The following is a 27,375-nucleotide window of genomic DNA, read 5'->3' as shown; positions in this document are numbered from 1 at the left end:
GGGGGATGCGAAAAATTAGAGTGAGAAAGAGCAAGGATAGTTACTGAGGGACAGTGAGAGAGGAAGATAGGGTTGTGTGATTGAGAGGGAGAGAGAGAGACAGAGAGAGAAAGTGTGTGTGAGCGAGGGGAGAGCAAAGAAGGTGTGAAACGGCAATCCTGGGTTCTTTGTGACAGCGGTACGGTGATATTTCACTCGGTGAACGTGGAAATGCACACTCACCCTGCCCTGTACTTTATGATCCCTTGGGAGTCGTGTGTGTGTGTGTGTGTGTGTGTGTGTGTGTGTGTGTGCGTGCACGTGTGGCTGATGGAAGAGTTGCCCTGCAGTTTCAAAATAGCCATAACAGCAGTGCAGCATTCCTAGTATAAAGTAGACAGTGCTGTATCTGCAGTGAGGTGTCAGGTTGCAAGCACCCATGGAAAAGCTGCATTTCCTGTATCGATTACTATGTATATCATTTTATCTGTATATACAGTATATATTTCTCTAATGGGATGACCACCATGATGAGACAGTAGTCATACAGAGACTTGAGAGTAGTGCTATATTCATGGTAAAAACAGACTATTGCACCTACCATTAAAAGTATATACCAGAAATAAGTTAGTAGGTACATTTATAATTCATGGTGGTGTGTATATCAAGACTCTTTATCTTTAACCCCCTACTGGTTAATTGGTGAGGTGTATGTGGTCACTTAGCACACAAACATACACACACACACACACACACACACAGACACAACAGCACTAATCCTGATTCTTATGTCATTTATAGTTCATCAGCTAGCATTCATGTAATTCAAGCTTGGGCTCACATCATATACTGTACTGTACATGTACATATACATACTGTATGCATTCCTTCACAAGACATACTCCTATTGATTTGCGCTCAGATGAAATGTGCTGCCATGTCCTCAGAATGAGATTCACGTAGCCGCGAGAGCCTGATTGGATTGGGGGGATCGATAAGGTGGCAATGGAGAGAAATAGAGAGACGAGAGATGAGACAGCGCAAGCGAGAGAGAGAGAGAGAGATGTATTCGCTGTTCTTCATTACACCTATAAAAGGAAAGAAATGAGAAGTGGCAGCAAGGGAGAAGTAGCATTTTGTTGCTACTCAACCCTTAAGTACCTTACGTGATATTTTTTTTCAATGTACCTTCATACAGCTTGTATAATGTAATCTTTGAAAATAAAAAAAATAAAAACTTTACAGATTACTACTACATATCTGTATTAGTAAAGTAAGAATAAATATGAGGAAAGGGCGGGTTAAGCTGAGTGAAAACTGGAATGAAAATGCTGTAATGTCAGAGGGCAAAGTAGGGCTGATGATTTTAATCTGCAGTGTGAACTTAAACCAGACATATAAATGCACTGGAGAGCAAGGAGGAGGGATGACGCCAGAGGAGCTGAGGTGAGAGAAGAAGAGATCGCATCAGAAGGCTCATCTCTCTGAGATGGCTGGGTATAATTAACATGGCTTTGGTTTTTAATTAATCTGCCTCAATCAGAATAGAAATTCTATTCTTACCTTTTGGTCTAAACGAATTCAAGGACACACACTCAAATAGCAAAGTTCACAAGACTGTGTACCCCTGTCTTTCTTTCTTTCTTTCTTTCTTTCTCTCCTTTTTCCTCTTCTTTCTTTGTTTCTTTCTTTGTGTGCTTGTCCAATTGTCCTTCCTTCCTTCCTTCCTTCCTCCCTGCCTTCCTTCCTTCCTTCCTTCCCCTCCATTCGGATCAACTGTGATCTACATTAAAACTGGCAGCATCCTGCAAGTGAAAAGAGGAAAATATTTTGTCCTGTCTCTCCAACATTAATCTGGTCACTACCATGCCCGCTGGGGAGTGTGCCAACCCTGCAGTGCCCTCCAATGGTGGGTCTGTGCCCAGGGAGAACATGGCAGCACCTGGTGACGATCCCGATGGCCAGACCCAACCAGCTGAGCCCCGATAACAACCACCATCTGACCATCTGACGATAATAATCCCACTGTCACCCTGCCAGCTCCATTTGGCTGGGACATCACAGAGCGGCTATTACTCTCTGCTTTGCTGTGGTTCGCTCTCTTTCTCATCGTCTATCTCCTGTCCTATCTGTTGATGCTATCTCCTGTGGATAGGACTCTGTCACTCTGTCGCTGGATCTGTGTGTCTCTTGCGTCCCCCACTCCCACCTCCCACTCCTCTGTCTCTCTCTCTCTCTCTCTCTCTCTCTCTCCATTCTCCGTGGTCACAGACATAGCCATGCCTAGCCTTGAAACAAGACGCGGAGAGAGGTGATAAAGGGATGGAGGAGTGAAGGACGGAGTTTTAACCATCATCAACCTGAAAGTCCCTTAAAGTCTTCCAATGCTCAGCTGTGATCAACTTTTCCCTTCCTCCATCCCTATTCTTTGAACCAGAGATGCGGAGTTAGACGTACTGTAACTCAGTCCCTCTGGGACATCCAAGGGGTTAAAACAAGTGTCCCCACCATCACCAAACTGGCCTCACCACCACCCCTGTTTCTCACGCATCCACTACCTTGCATCACAGAATTTTGCATGAGGCTCTCACTATGATGGATCTAGATGGCACATGACTGAAATCATAAAGATAATGACATGCATGACTGTGAGTGCCAGTGGAATTGCCATGGCATGATTGTTTTGTGTGTGTGTGTTCCAAAAGGAATGAGGCCAGTGGAAATTGACTGTGAGATTGACGTTTAATTTTTGTGCATCAGACAATGGCGGTATCTGATGATTTGTTGGGTTGAAAACATCATGGCAAGCTATTGATGGAATTGTGGTGTGCTGTGTAGACACCCTATACCGGCACAAAATCTCCACGGCACCGTGTCCAACCCATCACGGTGAGCAGCATGTGTTCCTTCTAAAATGGGAGTGCAATGGGACACTGTTTGTTCGAAAGCATTTGGCTTGAGCTTTGATCTCCTTTCTAAAAAGAGGCACTTTCTTGGCATCCTTTTCCCTTTTAACTGGACCGGAGGGAAGTAAAGAAGAGATCCAATGGGTGGTTTTCTGAGCTACAGCACAGATATATTGGATTGGTGAGGAAGTAGGCTAAAATTGGATGAAAAGTAAGCGTGTGTGTGTGTGTGTGTGCGCGCGCATGTATTCGTGCTTCAGTGGCCACCTCTGACGTGTGAGTGTGTGTTTTACTTGACAAGGGGACATGGGAGCCCCCCTCACCGCTGACTACACCATCTCTACCTCGACTACAGTCTACTTAAAAAATGAAAAGCTGGAAGTTTTTTGACAGTTTCATTTTCTGGCACACTTCAGCAGAAGATATGAAAGTGCCTTTTGATCTCACCCACCTTGAATCAATCTTTTGCAGCATTTCAGCATCTATACTCGCATTATAACCATGTTCCTCTTCAGGTGGGCGGGGACATTGTAGTCCAGTAGGAAATGTTAGAGCAGTGCCATGCCATGTCACTAAAGAATACTTTATTGTGTTTCATTGATTTTTCTGATCTTTTACTCTAGGTCATTTGGCTGTTGTAGGCCTACTCGTCATTAATTAATATTTATGAGAATGTCAGCAGACCAAGACTACTCAGCGATTAACGCCCTAAGTCGGATATCTGGCTTTGTTTTCCTGCCAGAGACCATGTACCTCACCTTAGTTAGGCATGACTGAGGTTGTATCATTCTCTGCTGTGATTGGTGGCACTGCATCATTCTTGGGTGTGATTGGTTGCTGTCCTTGGGGAGGCAGGTGATGGCAGGCCAATGACAGTTGAGGTAATTGACTGTGAAGCTCTTATGGATTTCCTGCCTGCTGCTGATGTAGCAGAGGCCTGATGAGACCGTACTGTACACGCACCTGCATTTGCACACACTCACACTCACACACACACACATAATTTAGCCTGGTGATAAACAAACACAAATAATGCAAGGTGTGAATCCTTTTAAATCATTACAGGCTTACTGTAGGTGTGTGGTGCATTACAACATTGTCGTGTGTTTTGAGCACAGGGATGGAATTAGGACAGTGTCGGTCTCTCTCACCTCTCTGTCTCTCCTTGGGCAACAGTAGCCAACCATAAGGTGTTGTGTTTGTCAGAGCCAAGCTTTAGCTAGGTGGAGAGATGCCCCTGGGGGTCTCTGACTCACCCTTGTTTGTGTGTGTATGTGCGTGCGTGTGTGTGTCTTCGACGCAGAGGCTGCGAGGTGTTGGCGGGACTGTCATATTAAGCCAATGGCGTTGCGCTCATTGTGTCAGCTCCCGCAGGCTGCTATTGATGCTTCTATCATCTTACTCGTCTCTCTTTCTCTGTTTCTCTTTCTCTGTTTCTCTCTCTCTCTGTCTCTCTCTCTCTCTCTCTCTCTCTCTCTCTCTCTCTCTCTCTCTCTCTCCTCGGTGGCCCACACTGGCCATGTTCTTGTCCCTACTAGCCTGTGATGCACGCATGTTGGCGTGTAGGTGTACATTTGCAGTTGTGCGTTTACAGCTGTGCCTGTGTGTGCATGTTTGCGTGTGTGCCTACATTTGTGTTTTTGTATGTGTGTGTGTCGCTCTCCTGTCCTTACAGCACATCAGAGAGCTCCTGCAGAGCACTGCTACATTTCTGCATCATTAGGCCTCTCACTAAGGTCGAGTGAGAGGCTGGCCCCCGCAGGCAGTGGAGGGGGACCAGAGAATGGGAAGAATAGGAATGGGGGAGGAAGTGAAACAAGACAGGGTAAAAAGGAGGAGGAGATGGAAAACAAAGGGAACAAGTAAAAGAGACGTCGGGGAGAGTGAGAGGAAGAGTGGAGATGGAGGCATTGGAGGAGCACAAGGTGGAAGAGAAAGGGAGAGAGCAGATATGAACAAGAGAGAGAGAAAGACGGAGAGAGAGAATGTACATGCTCAGAGAGACAGAGAAAGACAGACGGAAACACAGTGAGGAAGATATATAGTACTAGGCCTACAGCAGATATCAGAGGTCCTGCGATGTAGCTGCACTGCAAAAAATATCCATCTGAATGACTCTGATCTAATTTCATCTATTATTGAGTCTTAAAATGTTGTTTTTCTTAAAACAAGTGGAAAAAACTGCCAATGGGATAATTTCATTAGTTTCCAGTGCACTTTGATCTGTTTGGAAAATCTTCTGTGACAACACCTTGAAATACGGTCGATCACTCCTGTTGTATCAAGACTTCATTCCAGAAAATTCTTGTAATAGATGGGGGACATCTTTTGCAGTGTAGCGTATCTCTCGTAACACCTGAGTCCTGGAGCCGGGGCCAGCTGACGTAGGGCTGAGGGCTGCGTTACGCTGTCTGCTCCCATTAACTTCCATACACCACCACACACACCTGGGCTTACGCAACTAGCGCTGCAGAAAATGTCCCTCTTAACATAACATTACATTTAATCTCATAGTGAGTCTTATATATAGTCTTAGATGAGCAGTTTTGCAGTGAGAGAGAAAGTGGAGGAAAATGGAAAGAGAAATATAAGGGAAGAGACACAGAGGAGGGCTGGCCTCAAACATTGTGGGGAGCAGGAGAAACAGAGTAGGGGAGAAAGAGGTAGATGATGAGACGGTTAATACAAAGATGACGATAGCATAGAGATAGAAAAATACAAAGTTGAGAAAGGGGAGGGGAAAGACGGAGTTATATAACAACAAAGTAGAAAGGTAGATGAGCCCTATAGAAGGCACAGTTCTCATCAAAGGGGCACAACTTCATATAGCAAGTATATGCATACAGAGAGATGCAAGTGCAGTCAGTATAAATATTGCCATCTACTCCCTTAGAATAAGTAGACAAACAGTACTCATAAGCCGCTACCACTAACACAACACAGTACAGTGTGGTTCGCCTGTGAATAACACAGCCAATTAAGCAGCCACAACACAGGGCTCATGGCAACTGCGGGCCTCAAAGGACTCAATTACTGCACTCGGCTTGCAGGGACAGAGGGAGGGGTGGAGAGAGACAGAGAGAGAACAAGACAGAGAGACACGCAGAGAGAGATTACTCAAAAGAGAATAGTGTGGTTTCCCTCTACTGGAAGTAGAGAGATTCTTCTTGCTGTCCAAATGCAACATGGGTAATCAAATATCATGATGACAGTGTGTTTCCAGAGAATGCTGGAGTTAGCTCATTTGCTTTCTCGCACGGGGAAATGCCTTGTGGGGATTTCCCAAGCAATTTTCTCCTTCCACATAAAGGAAGAGAAAAGCGAATATTTGCAGAGCGATTGAAATAGGTCATTATACTCTGCATTCTTATTGTGTTGAAGCGCTGTTGCATTTGATGTTATTAGGTCCTGGAGCAGGAAATATCTGCAAGCAAATTAAAATATTGTGTGAACATATTGCACTCACTCATGACTTGGCTAAATAGGCCTCCCTGTTCAATTAATGTTAACATGCTAAATCATTTCCGGTAATTTCCGGAGGAAGATACAATGTTTTATAACACGGGGATATTGTATCAGACTGTGTAAACAGGTAGGGAGAGAAGATGATTGAGAATAATAGCAATTATTTCCTGGCATTGAAATCACTTCCTGGCACAGATTTGTTTGACAAAGGATGTTGGGAAATGTAGTGTAGCAGGTCAAATGAAACAGGGTTATTAGTGACATAATGATGTTGGGCTTTTATTGTGGTCTATTGTTGTCCATAATTACTACCACTAGTTCGCAAAAAAAGGGCAGTAGCACCAAAGGCAGTGCTGGTATTGAGATAAATCGAAACTTACCACCTTGAGGAGAAAAGAGGGAAAAAAATAAGAAAGGGTTGAAGGGTAGAGTAGCAAGTGGAATGAAGAAATGAGAGGAGCGAAAAGGTCGTCCATGAATGTCATCCTTGGCCCTTCAATCAGGAGCCGGAGCAGAATGATGTATAGGAAATTTGCCGTTAAAATTGGTTTTATACAATATATCTTTGTTTGGTGCAGAGGGCAATGTGCCCTGTGTGTGTGTGTGTGCGTGTGTGTGCGTGTGTGTGCACGCATTCTGTGGTTTGTGTAGAGTACAACAAATGTGCTGCCTGTGTCTTATTCCTCACTTTGGTCAAACACCTCCACCAATCTCTGGGACTGTTTGTTTGGAAAGTAATAGAGGGACACTGAGGGTCCATCGGTCCTGGAGCGGACTGACTCTCCTCCTGAAGATGGGATTTGGAGTGAATGACCGCTTCAAGGGGGAGGACAGGCCAGCTGGCTAGAAAAAGAGAGAGGGAGAGGAAGATAGGCTAAGAAAGAGATAGCAAGACAGGAAATGTGAGAGGGAAAGAGGGAGGAAGAAAAGGAGAAATAGGAAGGGTGGGGGGTCGTGCTGGAATGAGTGGATGCTTTACTTCACCTGGGGTAATTAGGAGGGATATTATGTGCGGAAGGTGTAGACTGAGTGTTCATGTCTACAAAATTGTGCTAGACAAGTCAAATAAAATCAGGTTTATTTCTATAGCCCTTCATCACAAACATGTCTCAAAGGACTTTACAGGGAATGAGCCTAACTAGATCTAACAATCAACAATCCTAGGCAAGGAAAACAGCACTAAGCATGACCTACACACTCGAAGCAGACATACTCAGCCACATACACACTCATACAGACAGTAGACAGGCAGTGAGTGGAATGATGAAGAAAGACCAAGAGGCAGCCCTAGTTTAGTTCCTATATTAATGCTGTGTCCGGTTTTGAGTTTGGATTTGAAGAAATATACCCTCCTCCCCAGTAGTATGCAAACTTTGTTAACAGTACTCCCACCTCCCTATCAGAAAACCACCTCCCCAGCAGTATACAAACTTCCTTATACAACAATATACCCACCTCTTCCGCAACTACTGCTACACCACCCTACTGCACCCCCTGCAGTGTAATGGCATAAGGCAGTTACAGTCACCCCCCAGCCTAAGCCAAGCAGCGTACAGATGGAGGCTTGGATGAAAGCTAGCGTTATGACAGGGTGTTACGTTAAAGAATAGCAGCAATAAAAGCATTTGGAGCCTATGATAACAAAAGCCCCAGCCTGCAATCTGACAGACTGCCAGGCTATACCACAGCATTTGCATATTCTAATGGGTCCAATGTTCAGGGTTAGCCGCTTGCACTAATGACGCGTTTAGCTCTTAATAAATCAGTTAAGGCAGCTCCCTGCTGGAGCCCAGGGAGCAGCGCCCGTGTGTGTGCGCATGTGTGTGTGTGTGTGTGTGTGTGTTTGTGTCTTGATCTCTGTGTGTGTATCTCATTATACTGTAGCTTTGTTTATGTGTGTGTATGCCATAATGCTGTAACTTTGTGTGTGTGCATATGTAATTGAGTAAGCTTGTGTGTGCGCGCCTATCTGCATGTTTCTATCCCAGTGTGTGTCTGCACGTGTGTGCCTTTGATTGTGTTTGTTTGTGTGTGTGTGTGTGTGTGTGTGTGTGTGTGTGTGTGTGTGTGTGTGTGTATTTAGGTGTAGTTGGGGTACAGGGGTAGTTGCCTCTGTTCTACTATGCTACTTTGAAGTGTCTTTTTTTGAAGTTGTGTTACTAACAATCCTCCACAAAGAGAAAAGGATTTTATATTTCTCTACCTTTTACTGTCCACTTAGAAACAAGGCGTCCCCAAGACATGACCTGCCAAAATTCACTCTGTGCTGTGCTGCTCAGACCTGCTTCAAAAATATCATCTTATCTATGATTGACCGGTCTTCCCTGGTCGTATCAGATGGTCGTATCAGAATAAACCCTGCTCACCAAGCTCTACAAGCAAACGCTCAAAGTGTGTTAACGGATTTCAAATTAATTTCTCATACACACTCGTCAAGGATCAGCTTTTCTACATATATTAACCTCAGTCATTTGAGAATAAACTCACAAAACTGACCCTTAATCAGCTGTTAATTTCCCTCCATGAGACTTGGGATGCTGCCCATCTTGGGGCCATTGATTGGGTCAGGAGAAGTGAGCCGGCTGTCTCGACAAAGTGGAATCAGTCAACGTCATGCCAGTCTCCTGCAGGGAAAGGAATAACAATAAACATCCGCTCACAATTTCTTTATGTCACCACCAATTTGGTCCAGTGGTACCATTGCTGTTATGGTAGGTCATCAGGCCACGGTTGTAGCAGAGGGATTAGTCCTCAAATTGGATTACAGGCTCGTATGAAAAAAGCAAAAGGGGCTGCATTCCCAAGCAAGGCAGAGAGAGCAGAAATATTCAAATACAGACAGACATATTCAAATAGAGAGATAATTTTATCATCATTAGTGGGGAAGGGGAAAAGAAAGGGGGGGGACGTTAGGGAGGCTGGAAACGATATCATGAGATGGGAAGTTTTAAAGATTGAATGATCGGGAAGTGGTTTGTGTGTGGAGATGGCAGGGAAAGGACTAAAATTAAATTTCTATTTTCTATCTTGTCTCTCCTGTTTTTTTTTTCTATCCCCCCCCCCCCCCCTCTCTCTCTCTCTCTCTCTCTCTCTCTCTCCCTCTCTCCCTCTCTTAAGTGAGCCAGAATAATATCTGTGAAGATGCACTGGAGTGGAAGATCCTAGTCAGCCATCCAGTGTGACTAGGACACTACAGTAAAACACACACATGTTCTCTCACACAGGCACACGCACTCATGTACAGTTAGATGGTGCACGCACGCAGTGTTCCAGTGTGTAATGGGATGGCTGAGACCCACATGGCATGGGACCGCCAGGGGCGTCTTCCTGCCCTGCCACCCTGGCCCCGCTGCATGTAGGTCAGCCTCGGCCGGGGGCACACCACCCTCCATCCTTGGCTCCTTCTCTCCCTCCCCCCTCCTCCCTCCCTCCTTGGCTCCGTCTCTCCCTTCCTCCCTCCTTGGCTCCTTCTCTCCCTCTCCCTTCTCTCCCTCCAACCCTTCCCCATTGGCTCCTTCTTCCTTCCTTCCCTTCCTCCCTCCATATATCTCTCTCTACAGCATCTCTCCATCCATTCTTTCCTTCACAACTTGTTTTCACGATTGTATTATTGGAATGCTTTGGAAAAGCCATACACAGGATTGAGTAAAACCAAAAGTTATGCACACATGCTACAGCTCCACCTAGCAAACGTATATAGGCTTTGGCAAAAATTCACAACAGTGATAAAGTGATAAAGGGTGAGGCAATCAGATCTGATGTCTTTAATCTTAACTTTGGAATTAGGCTAAGGTTAATATTTGGGTCATTGTTGGACATTTAGTTGTTAGAAATCAGCCGTGCTCATGGTTTTTGGTTGTTGACATGTAACTCTCCTAAATGGGTGTGAACTCTCTACTTTTGGCATCGCAGGCATCAACCTCACTGTTCAACCAGCTGAGCGAATCACCCACTAAGCACTTTCCCCTATCTGTTTGTCAAAAGTCCTTTACCATTCAGAATTTCATAGAGGGCTTATGAAAATGGTGCCTACTGCTTTTCATATGATTTCCTGCAAATTACTATGGCGTCAGGATGCCTTTCATCTTTCCATCTCTTTGGAGATCTTCCCTCTGTGCTCTTTATTCGTTTTTTTTTCTCCCTCTGCCTCCCTCCCCGTCTCTCATCCACGCTTTTCATTCTCCACTCCCTTCATTCTTCAAATCTCTCCACCGTGGTCACACATTTCTTAGTATGCTAAATACGGTACTCACACTCTCTTTTCCCGTTTTCCCTGGTCCTTGAGACTATGAAGCAAAAATTACAATCATAACAAATTGAGACACGGACGCACCATATACGGCCCTCTTTGCATCTTTTCTAAGAACACTTTCACCAATGTAGATATGTCATTATATGCCATTTGTCACAATTGCAATCTTTTACCAGAGTCTTAACAGTATTCACCTTAAGACAGTGGGGACATCCTGGAAATGACATATGACAAATGCAGAAAATGATAGTCTAAGAACAGTGGGTGCCAGAAAGGGTAGAAAGTGTGTGTGTGTGTGTGTGTGTGTGTGTGTGTGTGTGTGTGTGTGTGTGTGTGAGTTTGTGTGACATCTTTATTAGATAACACTATCAGTGTATATCTGTCCCTGTCTCTATGCCCAGGCAAACAGGTGGCAAGGCTGGTACCCTGGGCACAAACATGATACCACCCATTGACCCGCTCTTCTCTTTCTGAGGGCAGCAGCAATTGCCTCTCATCTGCTGCATATGTTATCAGAGAATTGATGTTCCAGACAGCACCCATCAGAAAGTCATTTTTGAATTATTATTACTGTAAATACACAACATATGACTGTTTGTTGTTTTGAGAGCTGTTTCAAATAACCACAACCTATACATAAATGTAAATGACTTAATCCTTGGAGGAATCACAACAGTAATTGTATCCAGTGCTTTATGAAATATGGTATAACTTTTATGTTCCCCCTTCAGGGGAAAAAGCTATTGTAGAATATCTATTCTCGGCATTGATTCCCGTTTTCTCTCCCTCTACACTATTCTCTGTGGCTTTCCTTCTGTCATTTTTCATCGCAGCCATTTTCTCTGCTTTTTAGAAATACCACTCTGACATAAATTGCTGTCACAAAGTCCAAAGCTCCACCCTCACTACCTATCTTTTCTCCTTATCTCTCTCTCTCTCACTCTTTCTCCCTCTTTCTCACCATGGTGGAATCTCTTGTGTTGTAATTGCCAGTGCGAGTGATGGAGTGTGTCTGTCAGTGGCTGCCTGATAGCTCATCTATACGCACATTCATACCCACACACACACACATACACACACACACAAACACACGCAAACATTCACTACCATACACACAAGCTCAGTCACATTATGTGTGCCCACATTCCAACAAGAAAATGTGCAAGCCTACACTCCCACAGGCACATATGCTCACACACACAAGCAGCAGCTGCAGGTGACAATGAGTGAGCTCTTCATTTCCTCTCTCACTTGTTGGTCCATCTCTGCCCTCTGACTTTCCCCTGCCTCTCCTCTACCTGTAGTATCCACTCCCTCTCCCCGTTGCTCTCCAGTTATCTTTTCCTCTCTCAATTTCTTCTTCCCTCCTCTCTATCTCGCTGCTCCCATATCTGTCTAAAGAAATAGGCCTGCCAGCCTTCCTCTCTCTTCCCTGTTCTGAGCCTGCTGAGAAGACGGAGTTGGCTCCCTAACTGTCCATACTTTCCCTTCCTGCTATGCTTTTATCCTTCCATTCATCTCTACTTCCATCATTCCATCCGTCCTTTTTTGGTCTTGGTCTTCTCCTCCATCTCACCCTCCATTTCCTTCTTCCCTTCCCTTCCATCACTCCCTTCATCGCCTCATCTAGCCCTATCTCTCCATAGACAGTCTGCCAGTACTGTGCCTGCTCCAGCCCTCCAAGAGCAATCCCGTTACAGGGCTAATGCTGTGAAAAATGACAGTGAACCGGCGCTTTTACCGCTGTCACCACCGCTTTGGGGCCGCTTGCCGCCCACAGCCCTGTTGCCTGGCAACTCCCCAGACAGCTTCCCTCCAAAAGGCGAGAGCTCCCGTCTGCTCTGCTGCGATAGAGGCCCGGGCCTAATAAGCACAATTTCTCATTTTGTCTTATCATTTTGTTGTTGGTGGCACAAGTTTGCTGGTGTGGAGCTGGGAGTATGCAAAGAGCACTGATGCAGAATGTGTGTCTCACATGAACAAATGATTAGAAAAAAGTGTGACTTTTAGAGCATTGTTGTTTGAATAAGAGGTTTTATGTCTGGGGTCGAGCCAAAGCACATAAATGGTGAGGATGTAGATGATGCAGCAAAACTGTAGACCAGAGCTGGAGAGCTCTGATCCTTTTCTAGATTGTTTTGGATGCAAACTGTTGCCATACAACACACAATTAATACATTGTGGTGTTTGGTACATTTACACCCACAGCCTAATTCAATCTGCATGTTAGTTGAAACTAGTTTGGCCAACTGCTTTGTCTGTTAAGCTACACTCTGTAACTTTTGCAGTTACAGAGGACGGCTGAAGGCGGAGGGGATGAAGCCAATCCCTGGGGAGCTGCATCTGCCATGCTACACCTACTACCATCCAAAATAGCCCGCAGATCGCGGCGTAATTCTCTTCATTATTTACCCAATATGTAAAACGCATCACTTCCTGTGCCCTGAGAAGATTTCATGCCACTGGTCATGCCTGATCGGACCAGAATGGGCCAAACCAGGGATCTCATGCATTGCTGATGGGTGGATTTTCTCTTGTTCAGCCCAAACAAATTGCTTATATTGGAAATAAGGCAGTAACTTTTCATTAAAAAGTTACACAATGTAGCTTTAAATTGAAATGTTCATCCTTGACTTCCAGTACTTACAGGATCCCTCCTCTCTCCCCTGTCAACTAATTGTGGTTCCTTATAAAAATAGCCTCACTGTGCGTCATCTCCTGCCCCACTTTCCTGTGTTTCCACCTCCTCAGTGGCTTTTAAGGCAGAAACCCCGTTCTACCAATCCTTCACCTCAAGTTAACAAACGCCATCCCGGAATAATCTCACAGAGATGACAGCGAGACACATGGTTGCCACGGGAACTCTCAGAAGGGGTTACAAGAGTGCCTTGACAAAGTGTGTGAACTCACTGCCACCGAAGCAGTCCTCTTGCTTTAATGTGTTTCTGTTTTAAGACATCAGAGGTTTCAGAGGTCTTCTACAGATGGTGGAAAAGTTGACTCTACATCAGAGTTTGTGTTGTGGGGGTTCCGCCTGCTATGTTGTCTGAGTTTGGGAGACACAATCTCTTTTGGAAATGGCTTGTGATGTGATAACTGCATGTGCAATCCTTTGCAGACTTTTTGAATGTTGAGAGAGAAAGAGAGTGAGAGCCAAATGAGGAACGCTGTGTGACAGTTGTTTTCCAAGACAGAGGTATACAGAAAATTAAGCTGAGGAATGCAAAAGGAATTGTACCTTGAAACCGTACTGTAACACAGCAGAACAGGCTAATTTCTGTTGGTGAATCAGTCCAGCTCATAAATTGCCCATTTCCCATTTTAAGTGATCATCATATAGATACCATTTAATATAAAGCCATCAAGGTCATAAAGAAAAGCAGGCAATTTCCATTAATGTGGATGAGAATATGGGGGTTATAATTGCTAGTGGAAGAGATATAGTGTGTGTGTGTGTGTGTGTGTGTGTGCGTGTGTGTGTGTGTGTGTGTGTGTGTGTGTGTGTGTGTGAGTGTGTGCGTGCGTGTACATGCTCTTTTGTGTATGTTAACGAGCAGGCCTATGTATCAATGGAAGAGAGCATTCACATGCTGTGTGTGATCTATGCACGTGTGAATAGATCTGTTCACCCAACAGTGTGTGTGTGTGTGTGTGTGTGTGTGTGTGTGTGTGTGTGTGTGTATGTGTGTGTGGGTTGCTGGCCTGAAAGCGACAGCAGGCCTGTTGAAAGGTGTGGCTAAATGGGGCAGATAAAACTAGGCTATGCAGTCTATGTAGTTTACGAGGGGACAGAACCAAAGCCAAGCTAACATCTCTGTACCCTCTTCCCTCTCTCTACCCCTCCTCATCGCTAAATCGTCCTTCATCATCCCTCTCTCCCCTTTAATGAGACCTATTTGTGCCATGACCCTGAATTCAACAAGCACCATATGAAATACAATATATAATGTAGATTCAAATGCCTGCACACACACACACACACACACACACACACACACACACACACCATCTGCTGGGCCATTAGACATGTCATACTGTAAATAAGCCAGAAGACACACACACACACACAACTAGTGAGCAACATGGCATTATGTCCAGCCTTGCCCCAGGTGACTCACACTTGATATATTGGTACAGCAGCAGCCAAACCCATGCACCCCACTCTAATGCTTTTAATAAAGGCTTTTTGAAAGCTCAGCCCAAGACACAGAGAGGGAGAGAGGAGGGAAAGAGAGAGCGGAGAGGTGACGTGTTTCATCGCATTAATATACACCCCAGGTGCTAATTTGGCCTGTAAGTCACCTGTGTCACCGACTGTGAGAAAAAAAAATGGAAATGAAAAGAAAGAGAGAGATGAAGTGAGAAAGAGAGAGAGCGACGGAGACCGGGATGGAGAGACAGAATGACGGAGACGGAGGCAGAAAGAAAGAAGGGAGGAGGTGTAAATCACGTTAATGAATAAGCTTCATTAGTCGTGGCCATTAGCGTCCTAAGCTAGGATTAATGTAACTTCAGCCGACTTTGAAGAAGGCCGGGGGCCATGGCGGGACACAGTTTGATTATACACCTGGATGTTTGATCGCTGACACCATTCATTCTGGCTAGCAGCGGACGACCAATCTAGAACAATCTGTGTACCTTTTGTCCCTCGGAGCGTTCGCCCACAATGGATGAATGTGAAATTAGAACACCTGCACAGAGAAAATTAGTGTGGAAACAGACCGTGGGCTTTTAACGATTTCCTCCACTTTCAGCTCTGGCACTGGCTTTCTGCACTCGGTTTATTGTTCCTCAAGGGGGGAGCGTTGTTTCTGACTGCACACATACAATATGGGATATAGACGCTGCTCATTTTTCTGTCACTTTTGGCCATTGCCTCTGATTTGTTCATTTGTCTGATTTGTTTTTTCAAAGCAATATAGAGTGATTACATCTTCGGCTGCTGTTGTTTTTTTTTTGGGTGTACTCAATTTTCTTCCTCTTCTCTTTCCCTGTGTGTGTGTGTGTGTGTGTGTGTGTGTGTGTGTGCGTGTGTGTGTGTGTGTCCACAGGCGGACCCCCAGGGCCGAGACATTGCCATCCGTCCCTTCTTGGAGCACTGTGAGAACACCCACATGACCATTTGGCTGGGCATCGTCTATGCCTACAAGGGACTGCTCATGGTGAGAGGAGAGAATAGAAAGTTTCATCATGTACTCATAGTTTGGACACACACACACACACATTTAAATACACACTTGCGCTCTAATACACACCTACTGTAAGTGCACAAGGCTTCAAGTGTAGCAACAGATGCAGTCTGACTCCTATGGCCTTGCAAATGTATGTTTAGCAAGGCTTGATGCCTTTCTTTTCTCACTGTTATATTTAGTCATTCAGCTCCAATTCCAAGAAGAGTGCACTCGTTAAACCTGAAATATCTATTTTTACGCTTTATCCTTCAGCTTTCCATGTGCATGTGTGTGAACACGTGGATGTGTGTGTGTGTGTGTGTTTGTGGATGTGTGTCACTTACATGCCGACACGCAGTGACAGTCTTCACCACAGAGTCTGAGCCAAGTCCCATGGGGTTCTGAACCAAGTGTAACATGCTTAAAAACTTTCCTTTTCCCCATCGCCAAGTGTGTTTGAATACCTTCATGAACCAGGGCCAACTGTAAATTATGCAAGCATCACTCCACGTATGGCTAGGAGAGAGAGGGCAGTAAAGACAAATCATCTCAAGCAGACTGAGAAAAAAGAAAGAGGATGGTATAAAAAATAAAGCAGAAAAAATGAGACAGTGAGAGAGAGAGAGAGAGAGAGAGAGAGAGAGAGAGAGAGAGAGAGAGAATGGCGGGGCAACAGGTAGAAAGGTTTGGATGACAGGAACAAAGATGGGGGGCGGGAGGGGTGCAAAAGTTAGCATGAAGTGATTGACAGGAGCATCACTCTACTCTTCTGTATCTGCCATAAAGAGGGACAGCACAGCAGAGTGAAGCATTAAGGCTTGAGTCATGGCACACACACACACACACACACACATATGCATGTACACGCACACATTAACACATTTGCACGCGCATATTCACTCACGTGCAAAAACGCACACACACACCTGAGCTGCGCTAATCCTTAATGACTGCTCTTGTAATTCTGCTGCTTGTCATTCCACTAACTCTCATTTAGACTTTGGATAAGCAGGCAGCCCACCTTACATGCACACAGTAAATTATTCAGCAGGCTGCTGCTGCTGCTGCTGCTGCTGCTGCTGCAGGTCTGGAGTGGCTAATGTTCCAGGAAACAAACAACTCTCTCTCCCTAAACAAACCTTTTACAACCAGGAAAGCCGAGGCTGCTCTATATGGGCCTATTTAAATGATTTCCCCCCTCTTTCAGTGTGTATCATATAATTTAGAATCATACTTTCACTGAAGTGTTTCTTAATTCTTAAAGCAATGTTTCACTTTACACTGTATGATATGACTACATGAATATTCAACATCGATGTATGTGGCTGCCCATGGAATGTATAGTCACAACCAACGTTCATGATTTTTTCAGACTCCATCAGTATTTGTACAGAACAAGAAGAGCACTGAACAACAAAGAACATGGGAAAAAAACAAGTTATCTCGATCACCCTGCTTTATTTTGAATATGTCTCTGTGATTTTCAGACTAACAGAATTAAAATGAAAGAAAGTGGCGTCACTGTCACTGCGAATAGCTGGGATGACCCATACTGATGGCTGTGCATCGACACAGAGATATGAGCGCAAAACCACCATGACCAAAGTGAAATATTGCTGTCAGTTGTAGGCTGGTTGAATTCTTTTGTTTTTATGGAGACGTCCTTGTGACCTTCCCTCATATTTCTTATAAAACGCATTCTCGCTCTTCCTCCCCCCCACCCTCTCCCTCTCCCTGTGTGACAGTTGTTCGGCTGTTTCCTGGCATGGGAGACCAGGAACGTGAGCATCCCTGCTCTCAATGACAGCAAGTACATAGGGATGAGTGTGTACAACGTGGGCATCATGTGTATCATCGGCGCCGCAGTGTCTTTTCTGACCAGGGACCAGCCCAACGTTCAGTTCTGCATCGTGGCGCTGGTCATCATCTTTTGCAGCACCATCACGCTCTGTCTGGTCTTCGTTCCCAAGGTCAGTTTATGTGTGTGTGTGTGTGTGTGTCAGAGAGAGAGAGAGAGGGAGACAGAGAGTGTGTGAGTGTGTGTGTGCATCAGAGTTGTTGTGAGCAAGAGTGCACAACTCTGGATTGCCAAAGACTAGAGTGCATAATTATAACTACATTCACACACCGCACTTCACCAAGTTCTGGAAGCTAAAACTGAATCTTAACCTCCAGTGAGCTGCTGTGGACCTTATTCTAGTCCATGTAATTTGATCCCAGAGTGCCAGTGTGACTCTAACACCTATAACCCTTCTCCCAGTTCATCACCATGAGAACCAACCCGGACGCGGCCACCCAGAACCGGAGGCTAAAGTTCACCCAGAACCAGAAGAAGGAGGACTCCAAGACCTCCACCTCAGTCACCAGCGTCAACCAGGCCAACACTTCGCGGCTGGATGGCCTTCAAACTGACAACCACCGCCTCCGCATGAGGATAACAGAGGTCTGAGCTGAGGAGCGCACAGTTGTGTTGCACTTCTTTTCACTGTGGAGTCACTTTGCTCTGCTCAACACATTCATTGGCATTGAATTGGAAGAGTTGTTCTAGTTGAAACCAGCAGGCCAGTTCATTCTTGTGATCAGATTTTTGGGGATTTCTTATCATCTTTCTGTGTTACAGCAGTATGTACAAATTCTCAACAACTCTCTAAATTGCTTTAAATCATTCTTAATAAAATGATTGTTAATTGTTAATAAAAGCGACACTGTTCACCAAAAGATTATGCGTTATCAAAAAGCTTTGTCTCTCTGCCTAGCTGTACGTCCTTTCAGATTTATTTCCTAAAAACGTGATGTTCTACATTGCTGACATTGAATGACATTAGGAAAAATCCCAAGGCAATCACCTAGGCTTTCTCTAGATCTATCAGACATGAATTACTGCTGTTGTCCTTGCTTTTGTTCCTGAATGTGGCAAATGCCGAGATACTCAGACACTCTTGGAGGACAAGTAATGTTGAATAGGAAATTGTGTCTTTGGCAGACAGCAGTCTGCGACATTCTTCAGTGTTTGTTTTCAAATGTAAAAAGCAGCGACAGCACTTTGTTGTTCATAAAACATCAGACCCAACATTGGGGTTTTATTGTGCTGATAACATCATTATAGCATGTTTTTGCTTGGTTGTCTGTTGTCGGTGATTAATGAAAACAAGTCCAATGTGGTAAAAGACAGTTAACTTTTTGTTCATAAAGTACTCATTTTTTTTACATTTTCCTCATACACAAAATGATTTTCTTGTTTTATCAGTGAATTAATCTATCTGTCTGTTTTTCTGCTCCCAAAGCTGGACAAGGAGCTGGAGGAAGTGACCATGCAGCTGCAGGACACTCCAGAGAAGACTCCCTACATCAAACAGAACCATTACCCCGACGCCAACAACATCCTCAGCATACGCAACTTCACCGATGGCAAAGGTGAGAAGTTAGCTATGTTTTGTGTTTTTTTTAATATATATAATTTTATGCAACTTTTTTTTCAACTTTTCATCACATGGATTAGAGGAAATAAATAGGTTACATCAGAAATCACATCCACCAAAAAAATAGAGACACAATTAATCATTATTGGTTAAGTTTTTATTTTTTTATTTTCAGCTAATGTTGATGGTATTCCCGAGATGAAAACAAAGAAATGCACTTGGCAATATTCACTGTATTATGAACTAATGACCATGCAACCACAACAGGCATTGTACAAACAGACGCAAACAGCAAATATATATTTCTGGGAGGTTGTGGTGGACAGATATTTCCAGACAGCCTTTCAGAATGTGCACCATTGAACCATTGCTCAGGCCAATTATTTATTATTTATATGACATTTATGTGTTTTAGTCGCTATTAATTGCAGAATTTCTTTATCCAAAAAAAACCTCTCTGCTTCAGGCAAGAACTTTTTTGCAATATTGAAGAAATTTGATTTAAAAAAATATTTTGCAATTTGATATTACCTTTTCTAATTTGATGTACCATAATTTGCATGAAAATACTTAAGAGTGAAACTACTAACTAACCTACTGCTGCCTTCACTGTTGGCCATTTGCTTCCACAGTGCCACTTGCAGAGTGCACTGTCTGCTGTAGCAGTTTGTATCTCTCCTTCTGAAACTAATTCAATACGAATGTCAATACAGAATCAATGATCCAATGCACCTAAGATACATTTTTAGCAGCCAACAATTTAATACAGTCAAATTCATCCCATTACAATACAGTATTACAGTACAGTTCAATACGTTGCAATACGATGGGATTCAATGTAGTCCAAATTGTTCCATTTTACTTCTACCATAGTTTTGCAACTGGTTGCAAGAAGCAATCTTTAAGCATAAATCAATTCAGTTTTATGTGACAGAGGAAGATGTGCAGTAAAATGGTCTTCTTTTGATCACCATGATATGTGGAATCTCATTTGTTGATGAACAAATGAAATGAAAAAATGAAAGTCACATCAAAATAATCCTTTCAAACAGGCTATTGTTTATTACTAACACCTTGCTGCTATGTTTACATACGCAGTAGCTTCAGTAATGGATTTTGACCATGCAGAGCTGTTTTGATACCTTCTTTCATCACTAGTGCTGCTGCTGGCTGCAGGTGAAGAGGGCAAACAGGGACACACTCTCCCACAGCGAGTCCATGGCATCTCTTAGAATGGGTCATGAGATTAATAGTGCTACCAGTATCACTGCTGCTAGGCAAGTTTTGCATAGTACCACATTTTGATCAAGTTTTCCACCTTTATTATAAAACCCAAAGTGGGTCGCCACATTAATGGGTCGACAAACTAATGGGTAGAGGAGTATGAAAGGGAGGGGGCAAAGTTTGTTTTCTTTGTGCGAGGGGCAGAGAGACACGTGACATGATCCTTACTGGGCTGACAACACTGGCAGAGACAAGCGTATGGAAACACACAAGGAGTAAATTACATTATTAGGTGCTAAAATGAAAAGATGTGTGTCATATCGGGCTTTTCCGCATCAGTTTAGCTGTGATCCCCCTCCCAACATCTGCCTGATACAGGCCTTGTGAATCGAATAGATGCAGCTGTATTTTAGACATTATTAAGCCTGGTGCATCGTTTTGAATCGGTGAATCGTTGCACCCATAGCCTGCTGTGGTATAGCAGCATCGCCTGCATTAGTCACCAATTTTAACAGACACAGGGTGATGCCGATATATGGCAGCCAGATCTGGCGCTTCTGACGCACACGCCGGCACATGATGCTCTCAGGGGTGTCTAATGGATCTGTCTGAGTGTTGGAAGGTAAAAGAGTAAAACAGCTGCGCTTGTTCTGCGGATTGGGAGCGGAGCGTGTCGGAATTGTTTGAGAAGTTCCTCATCTGTGAAAGTTCATGGTTATGCAATGAACTGATGGCAGTTAATGAGTACATTCGCAGAGCAACATGTCTCTCACTCCCTCTTTCTGTTTTTCTTTTTGCTGCTTTTGTTTCTTTCCGTTTCTCTGCTTCCTCTAGCTTTTGCTCTTGCTCTCATGCACACACACACACACACACACACACACACACACATACAAACACGACCATAGACATAGAAACAGACTGACACAAGCACACTCCCCTCTATTTTAGTCCAAACCGTGTCTGGCTTTAGAAATATAGAGGGGAGGGGAGGGGAGTTAATGTGTGATGGGGACCCATATAACGATAGTTTGGAAATGAAATATGACATGTACTGCTGTGCGTGTTATTGCTCTACTGGTTGATGGAGCAGCTCAGTGTATTGTGTTTTCGAAAAGGGAACACAGAGAGCAAGACATCAGTGCCGAGTTTTCTTATTAGCAAATGAGCTACCACACTACTGCGAGATCTTTGACTCATATTTCTCATTCCAAGACAAAGCAAAATACTGGCTCATACCAAATTTTATTAGATAAGAAATTGTTTCAAGTTCTCAAAAGATTTCACAAGAGCTAAAATAACCGCTTTACCTCGGCACTCAGATTTATTTAGCGTGTGTTCAGAGAAAGGGACGCAGCACTTTAGATACGGTCAATCTGACCCACATTATGGAAATATAATCACAGGTCATTAAACCTCCTGTAAGGATCACCAGCATATAAACTTGTCCCGGCCTCAATCTGCTTATGCTTGACAGTCATCACCATCATCGCCAAGCTCTTAACTGTAGTCATCAGTATTCATGAGAGAGCTGGTCTAAATGTATTGGAGGCCGTGAATGAGTGGCTGTTATAAGAGTAGGACGCCGTGTCAACAGCGATTACAATCACTCACAAAGGGTGAGAAGCAACACTCCACCTCTCTCTCTCTCTCTCTCTCTCTCTCTCCCTCTCTCTCTCTCTCTCCCTGTCTTCATGAATATGTACCAGCACATGGCGGAGCTGGAGAACGCCAGAGGATGACAGAGGCAAGGTGTGGTTTTGTGCGTCTGACCGACTGGCATCGAGCGCTGGTCTGCGCACCTGAGGGAGCCCCAACTCAGGCTGCACATCATGCCTGTCCACATTTTAGATCATGTTTATATCTCTGCTACATAGTTGATAGCTGATAGTCAATGCAGTTTGTACTGTTCAAACAATACAGAGCAGATCAGCGCTGTTGCTGCAGGGAGCAATAGCCATGTGACCTTTGGAAAATTACACCCAACACTTTCTTTTCTGATATTCTAATCCCCAAAACAAGATTATATTTTAACGGCATGCATATATGTGCTGTGTCTGAATCCATGATGAAGTGTATAAATATCTATGTCTGTGCTTTTAACACAGCTCTCAGAGCTACAAGGTTAGGCTTTTTTTCAAAGTGCACAGAGGGCTGGTTTTGCTCTAAAATAGTTTTGCGGGCTCAGATGTCCAATGAGGGCACAGAGTACAGCGCTGCGATCAGCGAATCAGGTCAGCGGAATGCCAAGTGGTGGGAAATCTGGGACAACTGGAGGGGAAACTCTGCAGGGAAAAAAGGATCATTCCACTCTCCAGGTGCCATTTTGGAAAACTGATAAGGTTGTTTACTGCAGTTCTGATCGTGTTTCATCCTCACCGTCTGCCTCCCTCTGTGACATCAGGGAAATGCAGAAATCATGTCAGGAAGTTTTTTTCTGTCCCCGCCACCTCCTGCCTCTCTGGAGGGAGACACAGCATGAGGCAACTTTTCCTTTCGTTCTTTCGTTCTTTCGTTCTTTTGTTTGTCCTTTTGTTCTTTTTCTCTTTCTTTCTTTCTTTCTTTCTTTCTTTCTTTCTGTCTCTATCTCTGTATCTCTCTCTCTCTGTCTCTCTCTCTCTCTCTCTCTCTCTTTCTGAGACTGGAGGCTTCTATTTCCATCTGTTGAATTCATCACTTGCAGGTGTTGGTTGTTTTTGTTTGTGCTTGAAATATCTCATCGTGTAATACAGGTGTGGTTAAATTATGCAATCAGATTCCTATTTTAACATCATGGCTTACACTCAGTTGAGAGATGTGGTCGACATGACCGACTGAAATTCAAGTTTCACAGGTGCTGCATAGGTGGGGGAAGCCACAGTGCAACTTACTGTATAACGGCTCAGTGTGATGTCTCAGTCGCCACCGATCATATATGTTTTTTGTGATGTCTCCCTGTGTTTCCCTGCAGATGGGGAGAAGTCAATACTGAAGAACCACCTGGAGCAGAAGCCGCAGGCACAGTGGGGCTCCATGGATCCTTCCAGAATAAACAGAGGTCCCCTGGAGGATATCAACTCGCCCGAACAGTGAGATCTCCCTTTCCTTCAGCACCTCTTCCCCCCTGTTCCCTCCTCCTCCTCCTCACAGCCCCCCCGCCCTCCCTCTTCCTCTGTCTTGTCGGTTTTCTCATCAGACTAGACGTCAGATGTATCGCAACCACCAGCAGCTCTCAGGCGGTTGCTCTGGCAACCGAGCCCTGCGAGAGGATGGACCAGTTTTGAGGCCCCGTACTTTTCTCTCCCACGCACATCAACATACATATAACCACATATGTGTAAATTCTCCCATCATGCTGGGCCCGTACTCGCAGCATGTCTGCTCACGGTCAGACACACGTACACTCATACACATGTAGACATGCAGGCACACACAGACATACAGCTGATTGTATGTTGCCCCAACTCTTAAAAGATGATGGTCTTGGACACTCAAAACACTCATGCGACAAATACAGATCTACATTCACTTATTATTCATAACGCAGCAAGGCTGAGGGATGTCGACTTCATCAACGGGTGGGGGTGGGTGGGTGGGGGGGGGACTTCATGCATCATTGAGAGCCCTCCCTCCTACACTCGTTTAACTAGGACTAGGAAGAGAATGCACAAGATAGAGGAACAGAGGGAGAAGGGAGAAAGAGCAGACAAGGGGGGGGAATACTGTGGAGAGGATAGAGGGCGATACAGAGAAAGGAAGGCAGAGAGAAGGAGACGGCACGAGCAACGGATTAAGAGAGAAGGATGTTTAGATAGGAAAGGGGACAGAGAGAGAGAGATAGAACGAGAGAGAGAGCGAAAGAAGAAGAGACTCACAGAGGCTTATGTAACCAGTGATTTACAGCTCGCATTGGAAGCAGCTCTGAAAATAGACAGGGAGGAGAACAGAAGTAAAGGAACACTCGGAGCTATTCCCATGCCGCATGAATGTTTGATCACATGGAGGGAAGAGAGATGAAGAGGCAGGGAGAGAGAAGGAGGGAAGAGAAAGAAGAGAGGAATGTAGAGAAAGAAGTTAGAAACGAGGTATAGAGAGAGTGAAGGTGGAGGAGACAGAATGAGTGATAACACTTTGTCAAAGATAAACGTGAAGAGTACTAGGTATGTATAACTGCAGAATGTAGTGTCTATGGTATAGGTGCATCCTTGCGAAACCCAACAAAATGATTGCAATACACCTTTCTCTAACAAGGTAAACATTGTTCAGGTTGTTTGCTCTCAACTGGGATCTCAAAATATACTGCATCAACTCAGAATGCCCTGTCCCACGACTAGACAGTTGAAAGATCAGCTCTATTCCAAATGTCCTTGAACAAGACACTAAAGCCTTACCTGCCCTAGAAGTGCTGCAAAGAGCTCAACCTGTGCTGTGACTGTTCTGATGATGTAGATACATGTATATGTGTGTCATGGGGGTGTGTGTAGAACTCAAACTCCCAATTAAAAGGTGTGGGATGGCAATCTGGTGGCTCCCAAAGGTTCCCCAATTACATCATGAGCAAGCAAAATTTAGTTCCCAACAAAAATAGAACAGGTCAGGATAACTCTGTAGTCCTGAGGACCATTAATATTTCAAAGTTCACCCAATTAAGAGATTTCTTCGAGGTCTAGTGCTGAATGACCTCGAATTACTTTCCCCCCCTCTTGATTTTTTACATAACTGGCATTTGGTTATGTAATTGGCTTGCAAACGGCTGGCGGTGGTGGTGGCATTGGCGAGGTACGGTGCAAACTGTCACACCAGGCGGAAGCATGAAATGTTCTTTTTGTCAGACGATCCCAAAAGCCTGGAGGCACGGTGGATTAGGGGGTTAGTAGGGAGGGAGAGGACTAGGATAGGGGAAGGAGGGTGCTGCCTGGGAGGTAGCGAAACTGAAGAATGGGAGAGAAAGTCAGAATAATCGCTAGAGGGCAGGTATGAGCTATCCTTTCTCTTGTCGGTCCAGTGTTATCACAGTATCTTTCATGGATGCGATGACACCATCGATGTAGCAAACTATAATTATGTCAAATCTGAATAGTCAAGTGAGTAAGTCCACTGCCTCTGGAGCCACACGTGCTCCTGTTGGGCTAAGGTCAAATCCTGCCAGAACTTTGTCTCCTATGTCTGCCCAATTCTGTCTCCGTCTATGCTTTCCAACTGTCTGAATAAATAAGAAATACTGAAGTGAGTGGAATGCCCTTTTTTTGTTTGGTTTTTTTATTAGCTATGTAGTGAAGAGATACAGGAAAGATTGGGGAGAGAGAAGGGGATGACATATGACAAAGGTCCCAGGCCAGACTCGAACCCAGTCACAGTTACATGGTATGTGCCTTAGCCAACTGAGCCACCAGGATGCCCCTGCCCACTCACCTTTTAAAAGGAAAAAACCTCAAAGAACCTCAGAATAAAGAAGGCAGCATAAACCATGCTAATGTCCACGCTATGAGCGTCCTCTTACAGTATAACTGTCTCTCTCTATCTGCAGCATACAGCGTCGACTGTCCTTGCAGCTGCCCATCCTGCACCATGCCTACCTACCGTCCATAGGAGGGGTTGATGCCAGCTGTACCAGCCCCAACGGCAGCCCCGGTTCCAGCCCGCGACACAGACACATGCCCCCGTCCTACCGGGTAATGGTCTCTGGCCTGTGAGCTTCATTCACTCCCCCACCTGGCACTTTGCAGAGGAGACATCCATGGTTCTTTTTTCTACAACAAATAGACTGATATCATCAGCGTATGTGCGTATTTTGTCTCGGAACAAGGAGGACAGGGGGAGGAGAGAGGGAGGGGGGCCCGAGATTCACTCTTCATACCTCTACACCCTCCCCCCCACCTCTTTAGAACTGAAACCCTCGGTCAGGAAGGGGTGGGAGGAGAGAGAGTGGGCACGGGATGACCCTTACAAACTCCCATGATTCACAGCGACGTCCCCTTGTTCATCTGCTCCCCTTGCCCACGCACATACACATATGCGCAGTCAAACACACACGCATACAGACAGGCACATGCAAATACGCACATACACATACGCAAACACACACACACACACACAGACACACAGTGACGCCCCAACAGCCGAGCAGCGGTGGACCAGCCCTGACCTGACGTGTAGCCTTATCTGCTTCAGAGGGGACTGTCTGTTTCTGTTCCTTCTTCGTCGTACGTATGTATGTACTCTCGGCTATGTGTGAGTTTGTCATCCAACTTGAGTATTTCACTGCTTCAGTGACTGGATACCGGTGTGGAAACGTGGAATTTCCACAGCCCAACAAAGGATTCATCCAATTTAACCCCACCCCCACCCCAGCTTGTGGAGACATGTAAATATCATCATTTCTGACTTTGATGTACTGTAAGCTTTGTATATGCTGTGAATGGACAATTAAAGGGGTATTAAGGGTGGAGCTTGTAATAGGGGCAGGAAGTCATGAAAATCTCAAATTAAAACTTAAAAAAAACATGGCATCTTACAAAGAATTAGACATATGTAAGAGATAGAGATTGGTTTGTGTAATATTACTGGTCCACTGCAGTGTGATGATACATTAGCTCATGGGCAACAAAGTAAGATACATCAAAGCCTGTGAGTCATAAAATGTCAAAAGACACCAGGGGCCAATTCTTCTAACTTGGAGATGCACATGGCTCATTTTCCACTTTGCTAAATTTGCACCACTAGTTTTCCTTAAAGATTTCACATCAAACTTTGCATAGGCCTTTCATATTTTACAACTTGCTTAATGTCCTCAAAAAGCATGATATACAGAATATTGATGCTACGCCTTTTAACAGGTCTCCAAGGCTGCAGATGTTAGAAAATAGAGCTAAAAGACACCACAAGAGTAGTTCCACAGTTGTCTTTAATGTGTGTTATACGCCAAGAAATGCACACATTCAGATACACACTGAAAACTGAAAACAGAAGAGAGCACCTTATGA

The 27,375-nt window shown here is 44.5% G+C and overlaps 1 protein-coding gene across 1 annotated transcript in view; it reads left to right on the top strand.

Moving 5' to 3' along the window:
• gabbr2 (gamma-aminobutyric acid (GABA) B receptor, 2) overlaps positions 1–26,085 on the top strand; it is a 172,105-nt gene extending 146,020 nt beyond the window's left edge. Inside the window, exons 14-19 of the mRNA XM_071920182.2 lie at positions 15,654–15,764; positions 17,519–17,743; positions 18,034–18,216; positions 19,058–19,187; positions 23,364–23,481; positions 25,920–26,085. Of these exons, the coding sequence (XP_071776283.1) occupies positions 15,654–15,764; positions 17,519–17,743; positions 18,034–18,216; positions 19,058–19,187; positions 23,364–23,481; positions 25,920–26,085 (933 nt within the window). The remainder of the gene's footprint in view (positions 1–15,653; positions 15,765–17,518; positions 17,744–18,033; positions 18,217–19,057; positions 19,188–23,363; positions 23,482–25,919) is intronic.
• The last annotated feature ends 1,290 nt before the right edge of the window (positions 26,086–27,375 follow it).

The sequence above is a fragment of the Centroberyx gerrardi genome, chromosome 19 (assembly GCF_048128805.1).
Source record: "Centroberyx gerrardi isolate f3 chromosome 19, fCenGer3.hap1.cur.20231027, whole genome shotgun sequence".
NCBI classification, from domain to species: domain Eukaryota; kingdom Metazoa; phylum Chordata; class Actinopteri; order Beryciformes; family Berycidae; genus Centroberyx; species Centroberyx gerrardi.
The sequence above is the reverse complement of the archived record's forward strand: the minus strand, read 5'-3'. Positions and strand labels throughout refer to the sequence as shown.